Source organism: Conger conger, chromosome 12, assembly GCF_963514075.1.
Source record: "Conger conger chromosome 12, fConCon1.1, whole genome shotgun sequence".
In the NCBI taxonomy this organism is placed as follows: Eukaryota; Metazoa; Chordata; class Actinopteri; order Anguilliformes; family Congridae; genus Conger; species Conger conger.
In genome coordinates, this window is record NC_083771.1 from 36,978,589 (window position 1) to 36,999,152 (window position 20,564).

At 41.5% G+C, this 20,564-nt stretch overlaps 1 protein-coding gene across 1 annotated transcript; it reads right to left on the reverse strand.

The window, feature by feature from the left end:
* Positions 1 to 7,217: 7,217 nt before the first annotated feature.
* On the reverse strand, positions 7,218 to 10,766 carry LOC133142323 (beta-1,3-galactosyl-O-glycosyl-glycoprotein beta-1,6-N-acetylglucosaminyltransferase 4-like). Its single transcript, XM_061263479.1, has 3 exons — positions 10,719 to 10,766; positions 9,984 to 10,056; positions 7,218 to 9,765 (listed from the first exon to the last, which is right to left on the reverse strand). Exon 3 carries the CDS (start codon positions 9,762 to 9,764, stop codon positions 8,466 to 8,468), a length of 1,299 nt encoding a protein of 432 aa, XP_061119463.1. The 5' UTR covers position 9,765; positions 9,984 to 10,056; positions 10,719 to 10,766; the 3' UTR covers positions 7,218 to 8,465.
* Positions 10,767 to 20,564: the final 9,798 nt, after the last annotated feature.

Consider the following 20,564-nt stretch of genomic DNA (forward strand, 5'->3'; position numbering starts at 1 on the left):
CAGGATAAGCGGGTTCAGATAATGGATGGATGGATGGATGGATTATTAGTTATTAGTGAATGGAATGTATCTAGTCTATGTATGTATCTAATCTAGTCTATCCCAGTTTTTTTTTTTTTCTGATTTTTCCCTTTTTCTCCAAATTTGGTAGCCAATTGTACCTCGTCTGATTCAATTGGAGGTAGTCGTATTAGATGTACCACCCGTACCCCGTCCCTCGGCGGCCCGAATGAGAGCGACACGCCTTCTTCAAGCCGTCTCGTCTCGTGCCCGTTGCAGTGATTCCGAGGCCCCCGAGGTGTTTATTGTGCAATCCCAGTTTTTTTTGATCGTACACTGCTCCTGTTAAGTAAGCAAACAAATTATTGGGGCGGCCTGTAGCGAATTGGTTAAGGTACATGACTGGGACCTGCAAGGTTGGTGGTTAGATCCCCAGTGTAGGCAAAATAAGATCGCTTGAGCAAGGCCCTTAACCCTGCATTGTTCCACCAGAGGATTGTCTCATTACATTACATTACATTGCATTAAGGGAATTTGGCAGACGCTCTTATCCAGAGAGACGTACTGCAAAGTGCATATCCATACTTAGGGATAAGTGAGCTGAAAGACACTAGAGGGAAGTACAATTTCAACTGCTACCTGCGCTACAAAGATAAGGACCAGGGCCTATTTTATAATCAGATTATTATTATTATTATTATTATTATTATTATTATTATTTTATCGTAATACTGTAACACGCAAATGTAATACTGCAATGTTATACTGCAACCCCCCCCCCCCCACCTCTCTCATCACTCACACCTGATGACTTTGTCTCCTTCTCTGAAAAGAAGGTAGATGCTATTCGCAATTCCTTCTCCCCACCCTCTCCCCCTGCTGAACCTTCTACCTTCCCCAACTCCCTATCCTCCTTTTCTCCCCTCTCTGACTCCGACACTTTGAAACTCCTCACATCCCACCGCCCAACCACCTGTCCTCTTGACCCCATCCCCTCTCCCCTTCTACAATCTATCTCTAATGACATTCTCCCTTTCCGGTCCTCTCTAATCAACACCTCCCTCTCTTCCCTGAAGAGGGCCAGAGTCACTCCCCTGCTCAAAAAACCTGCTCTTGACCCCCCTGCTCTGAACAACTACCGGCTTGTCTCTCTTCTTCCCTTTCTTGCTAAAACTCTGGAATGGGTGGTCTGTTCCCAACTGTCCACTTATTTTCTCCAGAACAATCTTCATGATCCCAACCAGTCCGGCTTCAAGAGTGCCCATTCCACTGAGACTGCCCTGCTCGCGGTAACTGAGGCACTCCACTCCACTCTGCCAAAGCCAAATCCCTCTCCTCTGTCCTCATCTTCCTTGACCTGACGGCCGCCTTCGGTACAGTCAACCATGAGATTCTGCTCTCGTCGCTGACTGGGATGGGTGTCACAGGATCTGCACTCGCTTGGTTTTCCCCCTACCTCTCTGGTCGTTCCTACCAGGTGACTTGGAGAGGCTCAGTCTCTGACCCCCACCCCCTACAAACTGGACTCCCACAGGGCTCAGTTATTGGTCCTCTCCTCTTCTAGCTATACACCATGTCTCTTGTTTCTGTTATCACTTCCCATGGCTTTTCTTACCATTCTTACGCCGATGACACCCAACTCTTTCTTTCCTTCCCCCCAAATACCCAGGTCTCCACACAGCTCTCTGCCTGCTTGGCTGATATCTCTGTGTGGACTTCTCACCACCTGAAGCTTAACCTTGCCAAAACTGAGCTTCTCTACATCCCTGCTAAGTCCTCTCCGACAATTGACCTCTCACTGATTATTGAGGACTTTGTAGTATCCTCCTCACATACGGCCAAGAATCTTGGGGTGACTCTTGATAACAGCCTCACCCTGGCTCCACAAGTATCCTCCACTGCCAGAACCTGCAGGTTCTTCCTCAACAATATACGTTGTATCCGTCATCTCCTGACAGAGAAAGACACCCAGCTCCTAGTCGAGGAGGCGCTGCAACTCCCTCCTAGCTGGTCTCCCAGCTTGTGCCATCAAGACCCTCCAGCTGGTCTAGAATGCTGCAGCCTGCCTGATCACCAGTCAGCCCAGGTCGGCTCATGTCACCCCACTCCTCATTGGCCTCCACTAGCTTCCGGTTTCCGCTTCAAGGCCCTAGTGTTGGCATTTCAGGCTGCGAAGGGGACTGCCCTACCTTACATCCAATCCTTAATCACTCCCTACTCCCCAGCGAGACCACTCCAGTCTGCCAGCTCTGGTCGCCTTATGGTTTCCTCACTATGAGCACCTGGCAGTCGAGCTGCACGTTCATGCCTGTTTTCCGTTCTGGTTCCTCAGTGGTGGAATGACTTCCCTACCACTGTTAGGACAGCAGAATTCCTCCCGCTATTTCGACACAGACTAAAAACACACCTTTTCAAACTGTACCTTAGTCCCCCCCCCTTTTCTGATATCCCTCTTGTCTAACCCAAAAAAAAGAAGAAAAAAAACTTGCACCTACGATGACTGTATTTTTTGCTTAGAACAGCACTTCATGTGTATTTTACTTGTTATGGATGTGATGCTTTAACTTGTGGAAGAACCTATGCACTTGTAAGTCGCTTTGGATTAAAAGCGTCTGCCAAATGACTAAAATGTAAAAGTAAATGTATGAACAAACCGCTTCCCTAGCCAAACACTGCTTACCAAGCCAAACAAAACAACAGAACAAACAGTAGTCCTGACAGTTTCAGCTCTTGTTTAGTCTATATCAACTGTATGAACAAACCGCTTCCCTAGCCAAACACTGCTTACCAAGCCAAACAGTAGTCGTGACTGTTACAGTTACAGGTCATGTTTAGTCTATATCAACTGTAAGTCGCTTTGGATAAAAGTGTCAGCCAAATGACATGTTATGTAATTATTTGATAAAAATGAATGTATATTTACATCACGTTACAAACAAGAAATCTTTTCAAGTGTACTCACTTTAAATGTATGTTATTTTACTGTATGTGAGACACTACAAATATAAACCTCCACATTTGAATTGCAAATCTAAACCCTGCTGAAAAAAAGGTTTTGAAATTGCTGGTAGCTGGCAATTTTGGTAATAATTTTACGGAAGGGAAAGAATGTACCTGATAAAACATGGTAATACACTCACCGAGCACTGTATTAGGTATTTATTACACTTATTTTACTTCAACTGCTGTAGCCTATCCACTTAGAGTTATGATGTGTTGTGTGTTCAGAGATGCTGCCACCAACAATGATACTACGGTCAAAGTCACTTAGATCACATTTTCTCCACATTCTGATGGTTGATGTGAAGATTAACTGAAGCTCCTAACCTGTATTGACATGATTGTATGCATTGCACTGCTGCCACATAATTGGCTGATGAGATAATCGCATGAATGTGATTATTAGGTGTAATAAAGTAAAAATATAAAATGTCAAAAGAAACATACTAATACTATGTAGGGCCTCCCTACAGTGTCAATTCTTTGAAGCATGGATTCAACAAGATGCTGAAAACATTCCTTTGAGATTCTGTTCCATTTTGACATGATTGCATCACACAATTTCTTCAGAATTGTCAGCTGCACATTCATGCTGCGCATCTCCCATTATACCACATCCCAGAGGTGCTTGACTGGATTCAGATACGTTGACTGGGAAGGCTACTGAAGAACACTGAACTAATTGTCATGTTCATGACAATTAGTCATGAGACAACTTTTGCTTTGTGACATGGTGCATTGGCATGTTGGAAGTAGCCATTAGAAGTTGGGTACATTGTGGCCATGATTGATTGGTAATAACGGGCCCAAAGTATGCCAAGAAAACATTCCCCACACCATTACACCACCGCCACCAGCCTCGACTGTTGACACACGGCAGATTGGGTCCATGGATTAATTTGGTGCCAAATTCTGACCCTACCATCTGTATGCCTCAGCAGAAATTGAGATTCATCAGACCAGGCTACGTTTTTCCAGTCTTCAACTGTAAAAATGTGGTGAGCATGTGCCCACTGCAGCCTCAACTTTCTGATCTTGGCTGACAGAAGTGGAACCCAACATGGTCTTCTGCTTGTTATAGCCCATCCACCTCAAGGTTCGATGTGCATTCTGAGAGGCTTTTCTGCTCATCATAATTGTACATCCATAGCCGTTCTGTTACCATAGCTTTTCTGTCAGCTGGAACCAGGCTGGCCATTCTCTGTTGACCTCTCTTTTCCGTCTGCAGAACTGCTTGTCAGGATCTGTGTTTTTCGTTGTCTAGTCTTCAGTACTCAGCATGTGGTTACCCTCTGTGCGTCATTCTGTCAGTTCATTCATTTGTTTATTTTACGATCAAAACCCAGTACGATCAGTTTTGTTTTCGACTTCTGCATTTTGCTTATCCTGTGTCTAGTTTCGATCTGTTTTTGTTTTTTGACTTTTCTGTTTTCTGTCTGATTTGCCTGCTTGTTTTCGACCCTTTGTCTGTGACCACAACCCCATTTTGGATTATCCTTGTTGTTCCTGTTTGCTGGTGTATTGACCCTTTGCCTGGACACTGAATTACGAACTGCCTATTCCCTGCTTTTCCTGTTTGCTGGCTATTGAACCCCATCTGTCTGACCTGCCTTTATTTTAATAAAGACTCTTCTGGGTTTGGTGTTCTACAAGCCTGATATTGCTGCTTTTTTTTTTCTTTCTCACCATTCTGAGTAAACTCTAGAGACTGTTGTGCGTGAAAATCCCAGAACCTTTCCCCAATAGAATCTTTCTCCCATGGGAACCACAGCTGTTGGCATTCTCACAAACAATCACAGCATTGTTTCAATAATATATAGAATTGTTCTTGCAGCTCTGTTAAAGCTTTTTGGAGGCCTTGCTCACAATTCATTCTGTGGCAGCACAATGACCAAATAAGGATCTTGTTCATATCTTTGATCAAGACACTGGTGAGGAGGAGAGAGGCCAGGAAAATGCCAATGAAGATACTTTAGAGGAGGAAGTGCCAAAGAAGTATGACACAGAATATGATCTAGACTAAGAGACAGGGCCTTGCTGAATTTGTTGCTACATTCAGGTCAAAGAATGGGAATTTGTCCATCCCCACCTGAGAGACGTTAGCTGTCGACTGAAACGAGATACACCGTACGAGATATGCCATATCCGGATTTTGATGACATGTAACCACCATTGATTGAAAGATTGTGAACATTTCAATGTTTTTGTTATTGTCAGTAATACTGTTATTGTTACTGTCATTCTTTAATGTGTTCAGACATTAATTTTGTAATATGGTAAAGTTTTCATGTGTAGTTTTGCAACTATGTTCTTTTTTATCTACTAAAATCATACCGGTCAGTTTTGACTGGGAACACAACAGATGTTATTAGCATGTGATAAATAGCACAATATATTTCATCTAATATTTGTTAAAGTCAATATAATCTATACATTATGCTCTTTCGTACTCAAAAACGAGTTGTATGAGGTCAGGTCAATGAGGCCTACAGGCCATAAATAGCAAATAGAAGTTCAAAACTTGTAATGTTCACAACTTCACGTGATAATATATGTACTATTATGGATTTATAATCAGCTATAATGGGGCGATCATTTTGGACCGGGAACACCAAATTAATGAACATAACAGGGTTAAAATAATCTCCCACATTCTCAATGAGGAATTTCCCTTCAGTATCATTTATCATTTACTGTTAAGTCATTGACTGTATAAAACCTTTATTTATAAACCTTTTTTGCAGCACAAAATAATTATACCCATTATGCACAAACTCTGGACATGATGTAATGTTCGTATAGCAGTATAATTCCCTAGGGCAACAGCCAAGTTCAGTAAAAAAAGAAATATATACTTCCTGTGAAGACTCATATCCTCTGTCCACTCTTAGTCTCCGCCTGTAGGGGGAAAGGCCATGTTCCTGTGGCTGGAACCTCCAATGGTCGGACAGCCTTCGAAAATCAGCCTGAACGCCCCATGAAATAAAGCAAGCTTTAAAAACTTGTGGACTGAAGGATATGGAAATATTGCAGCTCCACCACAAACCAGCCACAAAGAACAAAACGCCCAGCTGCTACAAAAAATAACTCAATGTCACAACAAATGGAGAAACTGCACCAACAGAACCAGGGGTTTTCAGAGTCAAAAGTATCTAGCTACCTGGAAACATATGAATATAGAATATACTACCTGATCCATAGGTATTGGCACCCATGATAAATATGCACAATATTTTTTTCTAAACAAATAAATTATAGCTGTTGACATAAACTTCATTTTCCAACATATATCCTGTGCTTTATTGATACATTTGCATTTTCTTCCTGGCAAGTTTACAACCATTCCATATATTTAGCTTTTTTATTATTGCCCTGGCAGTGCCAAATACCCATTACCAGACTTGTGATGGTCAATTACCAGTTTTGACAGTTCTTTGGTTTTTCCCATGCTGATGGGAAAAATGTGCATGCTTGTTATCCAATTTCTATACGCTAGTGAAACAGGAAATGGCACAACATAGTGTCTTTAGTCTGAGACTGGGCAGCACGGATGGTGCAGTGGGTAGAACTGCCGCCTCACAGCAAGGAGGTCCTGGGTTCGAATCCCCGTCGGCCGGGGCCTCTCTGTGCGGAGTTTGCATGATCTCCCCGTGTCTGCGTGGGTTTCCTCCGGGTACTCTGGTTTCCTCCCACAGTCCAAAGACATGCATGTTAGGCTGATTGGAGAGTCTAAATTGCCCGTAGGTATAAGTGTGTGAGTGAATGGTGTGTGTGCCCTGCAATGGACTGGCGACCCGTCCAGGGTGTATTCCTGCCTTTCGCCCAATGTATGCTGGGATAGGCTCCAGCCCCCCTGCGACTCTGTTCAGGATAAGTGGGTTCAGATAATGGATGGATGGATAGTCTGAGATTAGACTAATAATTGTTAGGGGTGCCAATAATTTTGACACCTTTGGTTCTCGGAAAAAAATTTATATTACTTCATGAAAAACACTGAAACATGAGAGGAAAGGTATAAAGTTTTCCCATAAATTTGAACACAGCATATTGATTGTTATATGCGCTATTTATTACAGTATATGCAGCCTTTTTCTTTCAAGAGAGCCTGTGTTTTATTTAAAGGAAAGGCAGGGCACTCAGTAACAAACCTATATTGACACACCGCTGTCAACAGACCTATATTGTTCATTCAAAGAGTGAGCAAACAAACACATGCATTTCATACATTCCCAAAAGATTATTTTTTATTACCATTTCAGAAAACAATAAAATGTCCATATAAAAATGCAGAAAATGTGAAGTTACTACACAAATGAAACCAACCAGCATACATTCCTTAATGTATTTGTTACACAAATACAGCCCTCATCTGAACATAAAGGTCACAAATGGTGAAAACAAATCAAATATCAAGTAGTGTCCCACTGCACCTGTACACAATCAGACTTGATACCTTCTTGATGAACATTTCACAGATATATGGTTGTACAATTTTAAGTGTCAACAATAAATTATATTCCACAGACCAATTTTCTAAGTACAGTACAATGCATATTTGAAACATAATAGCACAATGTAAATGATAAAAACCCTTGCACTTACAAGTGCAATCTTAGTCCTATCCTAAAGTTTGACTCCATTGTGTTGGACACTGGTCTTGCATTGGTCTTATTTCAGGCAAAAAGGGAAGGAAGATATGCTTTTAATTCCTGTTGTCATTCCCTAGAAATAGCTCACAGGATCAGTTTAACAATATTTTCAAGAAAAGCACATTTGGCAAAACATGTAAAAAAATAAATTGTCCATGAACCCAAAATGTCAAACTTTAGTTCATTTATTATGAAAAAACAGTGAGAAAGCCTCTTCATTCTGTGTTGTGTTAATCTCAATAACAGTCACTCTTGGAGTTACTGAAGACTTGTGCTCAAAACAGCTTCCAGTACAGTAACACTTACATATTTTGAGGGAAAAATGACAATTCCAGTACATGAAAAAATAACATAAGATCATAAAAACATCCCTGTAAAAATGTCCCTGTAAATATGTATTTAAAAGCACAATTTCCATGTTCAACCATGATAATTTCAAAACGCAACATGTGGACAAAATCAACAACAGACACGACACAATACATGTTTCCAATGTGGACAATGAAAAACAATCATTCCTCACTATGGCTGAAAAAAAGCTTACTTCCCTGTTATTATAACAAACCCAGCATTCCTTTAAGAATCAGCCAGCCGCAACACACATCTATAAGAGGCGACACACCATGGTGCTTCTCACCTGCTTTTCTCCACATATTTGCAGCACATCCATTCATAATCTCTGTCCCACGAGTTTCTGGCCAGAGCCAGCCGACAAGAAACAAATATAATTGCTATTTGCCCATATCAATTTTGGTTTAAAGGCAGGTTGGTGTGTTTTCAATTTGGACTTCAGTCTGGACATTTAAAAACTTTGGTTCATCTTGATGCCAATTTTACCATGAGTCTTTGCTTCTCCAGAAGTTTTTTCTCCAAACATTTAATAAGGACCGGATCCACTTTAGGATCCACCTTGTTGGCAAACCAATGGCCGTAATTAAGAAGCCAACGCAGCTCGGCAGCCCCATAAATACAGACACTTCGCAAGTGTTTACCAGTGCAGGGTGGGTACAGGGAGCCTTCCAGATAATTCCACTTCACCAGCCGAGTCCTGCTCATGAGGTCCGTGATATCAGGCTGGGATTGCAGGATGGCACCTGGGGCAGCAGGCACTCGCACCAAAGTGGCCCAGAAGTGCTCGTCTGGAGAGTATGTGTCTGCCGACCATGCCAGGAAGTCCTTCACCAGCGGGTTCCCATCAACATAACTGACAAACTCGCGCGACAGTACAAAGTAGGCACTTCCAATAAAGATCTTGATGTTGTGAGGCGGTGGGGCTTTGGTATGAGTGGTCTTAACTGGCAGCTTCTGGTACTCAAAAGACACGTCCTTTAGCATGTACTGGAACTTAAAGCGCTGTTTCTTCAGCTCGCTGGGCCGGCTGGACTCCAGCATGTTTGCACCCTGCAGCTTCTTCAGCTCGGCCACAAGCTCATAGTTGGACCTCAGCGGGAAGTCCTGGCCACAGAGATTAATGACGTACTTCCACTTGACTTTTGATCCCAGGAGGTCCGATAAGCAGTTAAGGTCTGCCTTAAGCCTGGTGATATTGGCATACTGTACAGATTCCAGCTTGGAGGCGATGAAGACATTGGGAAGACACTTGGCAAAGTTCTCCATTGCGGATATGAAACTTTTGGCTGACTTTCGGTCATAATGGATGCAGTAAATGTTATGAGGCATGTACACTGCACGCAGGATCCTCTCCACCATGGAAGCATGCTTGTGCACTACCAATGAATATGCCAGTGGGAACTGGCGCTCCTCATTGGAGAGGGGCAGGTTGGCATATCCTCTTGACTGAATGTATCCCAGACAGTCTGAGGTCAAAGACACAATGTTGTCATCATCCAAGTCAACAATGTCTTTCCGTCTAATTTCTAGAGACTTCCCGACCTCCACTGGGTCCATTTGATAAATAGCAGAGCAATTAATATCATATGCTGGTGGCTGAACTCTATAAACATTTGCTGTAACTCCATAAGGCTCAATAAAAAAGCTGTTTTTTACAGTGGCTTTTATGTGCACAAGCTTCAGGAGACATACCACAAGCAACGACAAAGAAAAAATGAAGCACTTGTATTGTTGTCTACGTAGAAATATACATCTTATTCTCATTCTGTAGAAAAAAAAGGAAACAAAAAAAGTGTGAATGTTTTGAATGGAAGCGTATGAAAGACTATGAAACAACAATGGAACATTAATTCTCCCACCACAGTTTACAGCTCAGTTTATGGGAACACAGCCGGTTGTCTACAAGATTTTATCCAGTTTCAACAGGAAATTCCCGAATAGGGCTTTTTTCTACGGTGAGCAAAAAAGGTTAACCTTGCTTACCTTGCTCACTAAAGAACACGCTTGGAGGTTCTTGCACATTCCATTAAGAAAGTTATAGTCTTCACATGACGGTCTGTAGTAAAATAATTAAGATTACCATGTCAACCGTTATTCTAAAAGTAGCCTACGGGTGTAGACTAAACATATAAAGGCGTGTGACCTGCAGTATATTACAGCTTCATATGAATATACAAATATATTTTTAAAATATCATGTGTAAAAGAATGCAAGTATCCTCATGAACATCTTTAATACAGAATCGTAGCCAAATATGCTATACAGAGTCGCTCTAAATACTCGCTTACCGATCTGCAACAGCGGATGTTAACAATGGACAATAGACAGAACTAACACTAAAACATAACTTCGGAAAATATTGTGCTGGATGTGCCGAAACATACTGCCGAGCAACACACGCTAGTAAATATTTGCTACTTTTGTTCCAGGAAAACGTACACACATCGTACAATTAATAATGAAGAAATCTAATAAAAATCTACAAACAACCACCATTATATACCAGGTAGTCAGTTCTGCGTCAGATTTAATTCTGGATTATACAATTTTTCCTTTCCATTAGCCTACAAACACAGCAAGCCGACTTTGAGAAACTATCTGTAAACATAATTTTATTGGAGTATTAAAGTATTTTATCTGATAAAATATTGAAACCCCGAATAAAAACAAAACAAAAAAACAATGTTTAAGAAAAGCACGGTGCTTTAGCAAACTTACATTCATGAAGATGAAGACTGGTCGCGCACCTCCGAAAAGTGAGAAGGCAGTGAGTGGTATGGTCATTTCATAGGAGTGAGAGAGTGAATACGCGAAGTAGTAGGTGTGGCAATGAGAAGAACTGCAGGCGGACCAAGCAAGCGCTGAAAGAATTGTGCAATAAGACACAATGGCCGGTTTCACAGACACAGATTAAGCCTAGCCCTAGACTAGACTAAATTGAGTTTTGAATGGAGATTCACCATAGAAAATTAACTTTAATCTAGGGCTAAACCAAGCCTGTTACCAGATACAACGTCAAACAAAATCCCCATGATGCACTGTTCCTTGAACTTTCTAAAAGTCAACATGATTTCAATAAGGCTCCCACTAATCTTATTCAACCGAGTTATATTGCTAAGGACATGAGGCCTATGTTACAGAAAAGGACAGACTGTAAAAGGAACTTCTAAATCAAGGAATATAATTATAGGATGCATACTGCGGTTAATGTTTTATTATCCAAATGTGCTACTGTATTCTTATATTTTACCATGAATTTAATAAATGTGAATGTGTAATTGCTTAGCAGTTCATTTCAATGTGATTAATTAGCAACAATTCACGGATGGCCTGACTCCTCTAGATACAGGTGATTTAGTGTGAGATGGAAAACACTAGATGCAGCGCTGCCAATCCTGCAGTTAGAGAGCCAATCTTTATTTGCTTTTGTCTTGAACGTCACAGGAATTTAACTAAACTTTCACCAGGTCAGTTACAGTGGAGACATTATATAAGCACCAATTACCTAAATAAGAAAGAAATCAATTTGAAAATGAAAATTTATAGGGGCTTATTTGTCATACCAATGTTCAGACCAATAAATGAAATAAGGAGAGCCACAGCCAGGCGTTAAGTTCAAAGAAAGTCAAATGTATTTGTACAAGTGAGGGGAGGGGGGTAATGCAACATAAATCCTTCCTGTCCGGGGTATTGGCTTCACTCTGCCTAGAGAGAGAGCAGAGGAGAGGAGAGGGGGTGAGAGTTAGGGTGGGGCATCCAGGCTAGGCTCTGTCTGGCCTTCTTTTAGCCCTGGTCCAGGCTTGGACTCCAGCCCTTCCTCCACTGTCCTTTAGACCGCCAACCAATCCATGATCTCAACCTTCTACAATGTACTGGAATTCCCACTGTCCACACAATCTTCAATGCCGATTAATTCAAATATCCAGTTCACATAATCTTCATTCAAATAATTATTTCACACACACAATCTTCAGGGACTACCCACAACCCAGGTTGTTCTCTCACAGTTTCATCCAGTGGTGGTGGAGGAGGAGGAGGAGGAGGTGGAGGTGGAGGAGGTGGAGGTGGAGGTGGAGGTGGAGGTGGAGGTGGTGGTGGTGGTGGTGGTGGTGGTGGTGGTGGTGGTGGTGGTGGTGGTGGTGGTGGTGGTGGTGGTGGTGGTGGAGTCACTTCTCCTCCTGCGTCTCCTCTCTTCTCCAGTTTTCCTCGGTTTAAGAGCACTCAACATTGGCCCTTCTCAATAAACAGAATGCAGCTCACCTGTTGCTGCTTGCTCAGGCTGTTAACAGGTAATTAGGGAAATACTTGCCCTCAATTAGCTTCCTCAGTAGCCTGCGTTGGGGGACGGGTCTCTGAACATGCTGCTGAAGGTGGCCCTGATGCCTATCCCACTCTGCCAGAGGCACTGGTTTGCCACAATATATATATCCTGAACAATTCATAGATAGCTTATTGCAACCAAACATTACAAACAAAAAATCTGTACCAATCTACACTTATCACACCATGGTTTTATACCTAGAAAATGCATTATTCTTAAAAAAAGTGAAGTATTCATTTTAGCTGGTTTGTGCAGTTTGAAGTCAACCAGGTCACTACATTTAAAGCGTATGAATTAATGAACGGTAAGTTGGTTAGTTTATGGTAATACACCCTATTAGCAATTCATATTCCTCTCTTCTGAAGTATAAAAAAATCGAGGTTGTACCCCCTGAGGTGGGTGAGTGTGGGCTGGCCTGTGCCATGCGGACAGGCTCGGGAGAGGGTCCATCGGGGGTAGCAGGGGGAGGCTAAGGCGACACCAGCTTTGTTTTACATGCATTTCAATGAAAATGAAAACTGCATTTGCAGGCACCGTTTTAATATTGACCATCGTATACCAGCCAACAATGAACAGATGGAACAAATTTGTACTTATTTACTGTCATTGCCAGCCCTGTAGTTTCCTGTTTCACTGCTGGAGTAACTTTCAGTACTTGCAGCAGAAGGTCCGGGGAGCATTCCAAACTTCATTACATCATATTACATTATATTGCACACAGGATGCTAGAGGTTGTTAATGCAGTTGGTAAAAACTTACCCACACTGTTTATTGGCAAGACTGTATAAGACTGTATAATACAAACATCTCTGCTAGCCCTCAGATTTGACCCTTCCCTGGAGTAATACCTATGGTATTCTTGGGCCTTATCAAGTCACATAATACTGCCCAAGCCTGGAATACACCCCAAATACACCATCCTTAAATCATCTGTATCGTGAGAAGCAATTGTATCTTCCACAGTACATCCTGTTTGGATTTTACACTAAGATTCATGATGCAAAATAATCCTTATTCAGTAGATCAGCACAAAACCCACAACTGAAAAACCACCCACACAATTTACCCTGGGGGCTGCCAAGCCAGGGGATAAGTGTATAGACAACATGGCTGGGCAATGTTTTTCTTGAGGATCAACTCACTCCCAACATGCCTACTACAGTGCACTGACAATGGAAACTGCTGGCTGAAGAGCTACAGTCATTATCAGGATGTGACATCATTGTCTAGCCACCACCTACATGAAGCATCCAGCTGTCTCAGCTGGGACCAGATGCTTAATTTGGTCATTTTATTGAGCCTGCAGGCTCAACAAGCCTGTTAAGGTGGTCCATGACCAATCACACATCAAGTGCTGATGTTGGCTCCTCCCTGTGTCATATTGCATGTCCAGACAATCTGCAGGTCAGTTCCAGTGTTTCGGCTCTGCGTGTGTACACAACTCATCTCTCTTTCATTTCCTGCTAGAAGAAAGGAATTTCAGTTGTCATTTAACCTTAGAACTCCTGATGACCTGGACAGGCTTTCTGCTGCTACTTCTGCTGGCACTGGGAAGCACCTGCCATTGTCAGTGCCAAAGGATACATGGTCAACAGAGCTCACACAATGATTGACAGGTCAGTCTGAATGGTAAAAATAGGCTGGTACTGTAAATATAGTGTTGAGCATTACCTTTCAACAATGCTGAAAAACGATTTATCTTGGACATCCATTAGAATCAGAATCAGAATCAGAATCAGAATTCACTTTATTCGCCATGTAGTTTTTACATACAAGGAATTTGCTGTGGTATGTGGGTGCATGCAGACAACATAAAGAACAATACAAAAAATAGAAACATAGATATAAAAATGAGGTGGAATGTAATGTAGAATATAAATAAAAAATAAAAATAAATATTTACAATACAACATGATGCTGAAGCGGGGTGTGAGAAGTATTATTAAAGTGCAAAATATAAAATATAAAATCTATGGGTGACAATGTGTCTGTGACAATGGGGGGCCTAGTTGACATTAATCACAGGGAGACAGTGCATTGATGTAATGTGTCTGTAACGGTTGTAACGGTTCTGTGACAGTGGGGGGTCCCCCGGGCCTTGTTGATGAGGCCAGCTGCAGATGGGTAGAAACTGTTTCTGTGGTGAGAGGTTTTGGTCCTGATGGACCGCAGCCTCCTGCCAGAGGGAAGTGTTTCTAACAGTCTGTGTCCGGGGTGAGAGGAGTCGGCCACAATCCTTCCGGCACGCCTCAGAGTTCTGGAGGCGTACAGGTCCTGAAGAGATTGCAGATTTCAGCCAATCACCTTCTCTGCAGAGCAGATGATACGCTGCAGTCTGCCCTTGTCCTTGGCAGTGGCAGCAGCATACCAGATGGTGATGGAGGAGGTGAGGATGGACTCAATTATGGCGGTGTAGAAGTGCACCATCATTGTCTTTGGCAGGTTGAGCTTCTTCAACTGCTGCAGGAAGAACATCCTCTGCTGGGCTTTTTTGGTGAGGGAGCTGATATTCAACTCCCACTTGAGGTCCTGGGAGATGATGTTCCATCATCAACCATCATCAACCAGACACCATTAGGAGTCTATTTTGCTTTTTTTTGGTGTGTGTGTGTGTGTGTGTGTGTGTGTGTTGGGGGGTTGGGTGGGTGTGGGGGTTACATTTGGGCCCTTCTTACCTTTTGGAAGTAGGGCAAGGCTAGCTCTCCAATCAATGTGTTGATCTCTGGCTAGCAAGTGATATAATGTTGATGTGGTATGATGATACCATGTACCACATATGAAGACTGTGTTACAACTTTGAATAGGGAAGATGTTTATATATTTACTGTGCAACAGTTAGGCATATTTAAACCGTATGTAGTTACTCAAAGGGCCACTGGAATATTCATTCATCGCAGGCTTTTGCTACCTTCGTGCAATTCTTGCAGCTGTGCTTCAGGACAAACATGCCCAATCAACTTCATGTGGGTAGAATTAACGTCCTGCTCCCTATATGATTTTATGCTGATACTAGTAAGCATTACAGTCAGTCAACTGTATACTCATTAGCCCCCTTATGTATTGTCCCCTTTTCTTGACACAAGCTTGAAAATGACATACCCAAAATAAAATGGTTGCTATACAAGGCATAATCCTGGTCTCTTTGGGGTTTCTTTTACAAGAGTCAGAATTACACTAAACATTACTAAAAACAAAGTTACAAAAGCTTTTGTGAATGAGAAACTATTATGCATTTGCTTCCCTGGACCCTTGCAGTGAAAATGACACTGACATTACCTTGTTTTGTGGAATCTGTAGATTTCCAAAATGCAGAGAAGGTGAGGTCCCCCCACACTTGTTTTTCCACACATGTTACAAAATAAGGAACGCACTAAAGCATTGGCATCTTAAAATAGATTATACAGATAGAACCATGAGTTTTAATGCTTTTAACCGGTATATCCTGTCACCGTACTGTACTGTAACTACAGGAGCATAAGCAGGAAATAGGATGAAACTGTAAGGAAAGGTTACATAATAAAAAGTTTCCTGTTATCTTGCTCTTGCACTCTCAGCTGCTCCTGCTATCCACAACTTGTCCTCAGAGTGAGGCCATACCTTTACCCCCTCTGGAAGGGAAGTACCTGCATGTGGGTCACCGTCACTTTTGTGACAAAAAGCTTGCTTGTTTGAGAGAGATGTGATAGGCCCCATAAGTCACAGTACCATTAGTGAATTGCTGTAAGTTATTGTCATAGTCTTGAGTTAGTGATGGAAGTTCCTCTCTATAGCACAAGGTTAGATCCCCATCTGTCAGTTTTCAGATACTAAACTAAATTAAATTTGAAGATGACCTGGCTTAAAACCTGAAGAGACCTGGTGTAAGCATTTGATCCTAATGGTAGCAAGTCCTGATGGCAGCAGTTTGTACTCCAGGTATAACCAATGGGAAGGTTTGGCCAGTATCATATTAAGGTTTGCATGCTTGCTGGCAAAATAGTGAGATCATATTTTCAGAGGGGATTAGGCAGACAGGAAACCAGGACCTCACGTTTGGCCTGGCCTTCACTCATACAATCATCCCTGCTGTGTGGAAAAGCATTGCTTCCTCCAAAGAAGAAGTTTGGACAGAACACAGCAACACAATTATGCCCACCCTGTTCATGTGTCCACAGTTTCAATCACACTGCCTGCTTGTATCCCATCACTGATTCACACTCAATCCTCACCGTACCATTACAATATGCCTCCTCTTCCCTATTCTATACAACTACATGTACAGTATGGTGGGCCAAACAGTACAATACAGTAGTTGATTGCAGTGCTGCATGGCTTATTTAACAAACAACACTGCTTCTTTGTACTGGTTGTGGGAGACAAACAATATCCATTATTGGACACACAACTACATTTCAGCAGCACCATTAACCCCTTGGTCCACGGTGCAATGCCCACTCTATTTTCTGAACAGCATTTGAAATAAATATTTGCCACTTACCTGACAGTCTGGTGTGACTGTGTTTTTTGTTCTACAGTATCAGTCCCTGATAAAAGCCCAAGGTATGCGACTTCATACAGAACCAGTCATCCTCTTTATAAAACCCAAAATTAGTAACTCTCTGGACACAAGCACAAGGCTCCATTGTGTTCATATAATCCCATCATGCCAATGTATTCCAACAGATATGTTTATTATGAACAAATGTATTGTGTTCTTCATTTGCAATGACAATATTAGGCTTCTAGGCGGCACGGATGGTGCAGTGGGTAGCACTGCCGCCTCACAGCAAGGAGGTCCTGGGTTCGAATCCCCGTCGGCCGGGGCCTCTCTGTACGGAGTTTGCATGTTCTCCCCGTGTCTGCGTGGGTTTCCTCCGGGTACTCCGGTTTCCTCCCACAGTCCAAAGACATGCACGTTAGGCTGATTGGAGAGTCTAAATTGCCCGTAGGTATGAGTGTGTGAGTGAATGGTGTGTGTGCCCTGTGATAGACTGGCGACCTGTCCAGGGTGTATTCCTGCCTTTCGTATGTATGCTGTGTCAATGTATGCTGGGATAGGCTCCAGCCCCCCTGCGACCCTGATCAGGATAAGTGGGTTCAGATAATGGATGGATGGATGGATGAAACAGAAAGTGATAGAATGACACAATATAGTTCCGTTAGACTGACATTAACAAAATTAAGTGAAATTGTATTGGCAATTTAACTTTGCTTGATTTTATTTACCATAATTGTTTGGGGTGCCAATAATTTTGGCACCTGTGGTTTTCAGAACAAATGACATTACTAAATCTATTGGCAACACTAGCTGAAGCCACAGTTTAAGCAGAGTAAGCAGATATCTGTGAAAAGTAAAGCCCAGATGAACACTTTTTACTTTTTACAGATTTGGGTTTTACTTCAGTGGTCAGTGCAGTTATTCAGCAACCTCAATAATCCTGCTTTGTGGAACAGGCCCCTATTATTTTTCCAATCTCAGTTATGGGTTCTTACTGTGGCCAAACAGAAACAGACATGTTTATATCATAACTAACTTTGACATAAGGACCCTAAATATTTTGAGTACAGTAAAATACTGTGCCTGCACTGTTGGCTGTATTTACAGTATTCAGCAGGTGATCTGCAGCCTGCCCTTAATGGCTTTTTGTCCCCATCCATCATGGCCAAGTCTCTGCAGATTTAAACAGTCATTGTTTTTACAGTCACAGTTCTGGTCCTCCTCCACCAGTGCCCTGGCTGTTTTTACTTCTAACTGAGCTTTGAATGCTAAGTAATAAATCTATCAGTCAAATTATATTTGATAGTATGTCTAAAATTCATGAAGAGGTTATCACAGAGTGTACCAAACAGCAAACCACAAATTTATTTATATACTGTATATAAAACTTTATATATAGTAATAGAACAATAGAAGAATAATTGGTTCTCAGAAAATCAAATTTTATTGTTAAATTGTCCGAGATATTATTTGTTAAGAAGAACAGAGAGCTACATTATAATTAAACCAGTTTAGTTTCTTCACTTGTAACAAAAGCCAGCTGCTTCAGGGACAGTAATTCACTCAGTTTAAGACAATTGATTTTTCTTTTTTAGTTCTGGGCTTTGTCCGATAACCATCTTGTACCTTCTGACACACAGAAAGTGTGCACTGTGCCATGGCAATTTTCAACAATGTTTGTGTTTATTCAGATGGGATGAAGAAAGCCTCCTATCAAAATAATCTTGGTAATGATATTTCCGGGCAGTTCTGCATGGTTGTTTTCAACTTCTTGACGGGACTCCACTAAGTAGCTTTATTTTGCTTATTTCTATGTAAACATTGAAATGTTTTGTGTTAGTTCAGCTCCAAGACTTTATATGAAGCCTGTATACTCAGCCAAAGATGTCTTAACATGGAATATTTTTTGTTGTGTGTAAAAGGTAAATGACTGGGGTGGCATCACACCATTCACTGGAAATGTAATAATTAAGTCCAGAATTTTAAGTGTCGTTAATTAAGCCCATTCTTTGGTCAGGAGACACAAGAGAACTGTCAAACAAACATTGCTTTTGTATATTGGTTACCTTAAATTTGACAAAGGTCTGGTTTGACTTCTCAGCAATAGGTCTTCTTTCATACAAACCAGGTATACTGCATGTTTTCTGAAGGCATACAGAAATAAGAGAGGCATGAGAGAGGTAGTAGGCTACTGCTTATTACAATCTCTCACAGTAATGGTATTAATCCCAGGACAGAAAATGAATGCTTCAGGTACTGTATGTGGGTACTTTGTTGACTTTATATGGATGCCTGAGTTATGCAGAGACCACCATCTGATGTGTGAGCTGCCATTGAGAGCATAAATCATCATACACAACAAAAACATACTCAGGTACCAGAGTTAACAGTATTAATGAAAGACCATTTTCAAAATAACTGATATGCAACACAGAAGCTCAGTGTCCTCGGAAAATGTTTCAGCACGCAGCAATGGTCTCGCTATAAGAAGGCCAGTGTTTCTCCGTTGAATACCAGGGGAATTGGGTTCAGGCTGCCTCCAGTCCAATTACACACAGCGAGTGTGTAAAGTCAAAATGGATCATTTATTCAAATAAATCCTGCTTGTGAGACAGACATATTCAAGCTGTTAAACTTACTAGCCACTAAGATGATGTTGCATAATTTTTTAGGATTCCAAGACAGTGAATCAGTTGTCTAAACCATTTCTGTTGCCTTCCAGTAAATAAAAAGAAGCCTCCAAACAACCTTAAAAGGGACATTGTGCCATAATAAGCATTAAGAAATAAGACAAACATAACAACATAACCAGAAATGTGCAAGCCTTATTTACGTATCTCCTACTTGTGTGCCTGACCCCCAGAGGCTGCTAGTAGATTTTCTATATGGGGCAGTAAACCAGTATAGGATTTTACATCCAGCAATGGAGTGCACATATTTCAGCTGCAGTGCCACTTTCACAGATATGGGTACCAGAGTGTTGACACAAGACTCTATTCCAACAATTGGCTATATCAAATCGGGGTACAAACAACAGGGGTAGGTGTTCATTAAAATAAGCTTTGCCCTGTGATTTTCTGGTGCCCCCTGCTGTTGACATAAGTCCCTCCATTGAGGAACACCCCAGCCTGGTCCTATGTGCCATAACTGCGGTGATTTGCAGTTACTTAATGTCTCTTTAATCATATTACAAGTGGTACGAAAATGTCACAATAATTATGCTGCAATTAATCATAATGTTGCTCCAGATATAGAGGAACCAGCAATGACAGTTCTAGATGTATTACAGTAAGTTAGAATTTGAAAGTGATCTTTAAGCAGAGAAAATGGGCCTTGGGCTCTTCCGCTATGGGGTGATAACCACAGAGTTTAATTATGGTTGATGGTCTGACAGGATGCAGATGTGTCTGTGGAATACATATGTAGGCTGTAGCACATTTAGTTTTGCCATTATATTCAAAATGGATTTATGCAATAAAAATATATAGTTTATTGTCAGCCTATATAAAAAAATAATTAAATATAAGACAGTTCTATTATATGCGGATTTCATATATTGTTACTAAGTGATGTATTTATTCATTTATAAGTGCAATTCAAATATTTTGCTGTTAATTATACTTAAAGTTTGCTGCTTTAAAATGATAAACATTGTAATACCAATGAAAACATTACATTATTGGCATTTGGCAGATGCTCTTATCCAGAGCAATGTACAGTTGATTAGACTAAGCAGGAGACAGTCCCCCTGGAGCAATGCAGTGTT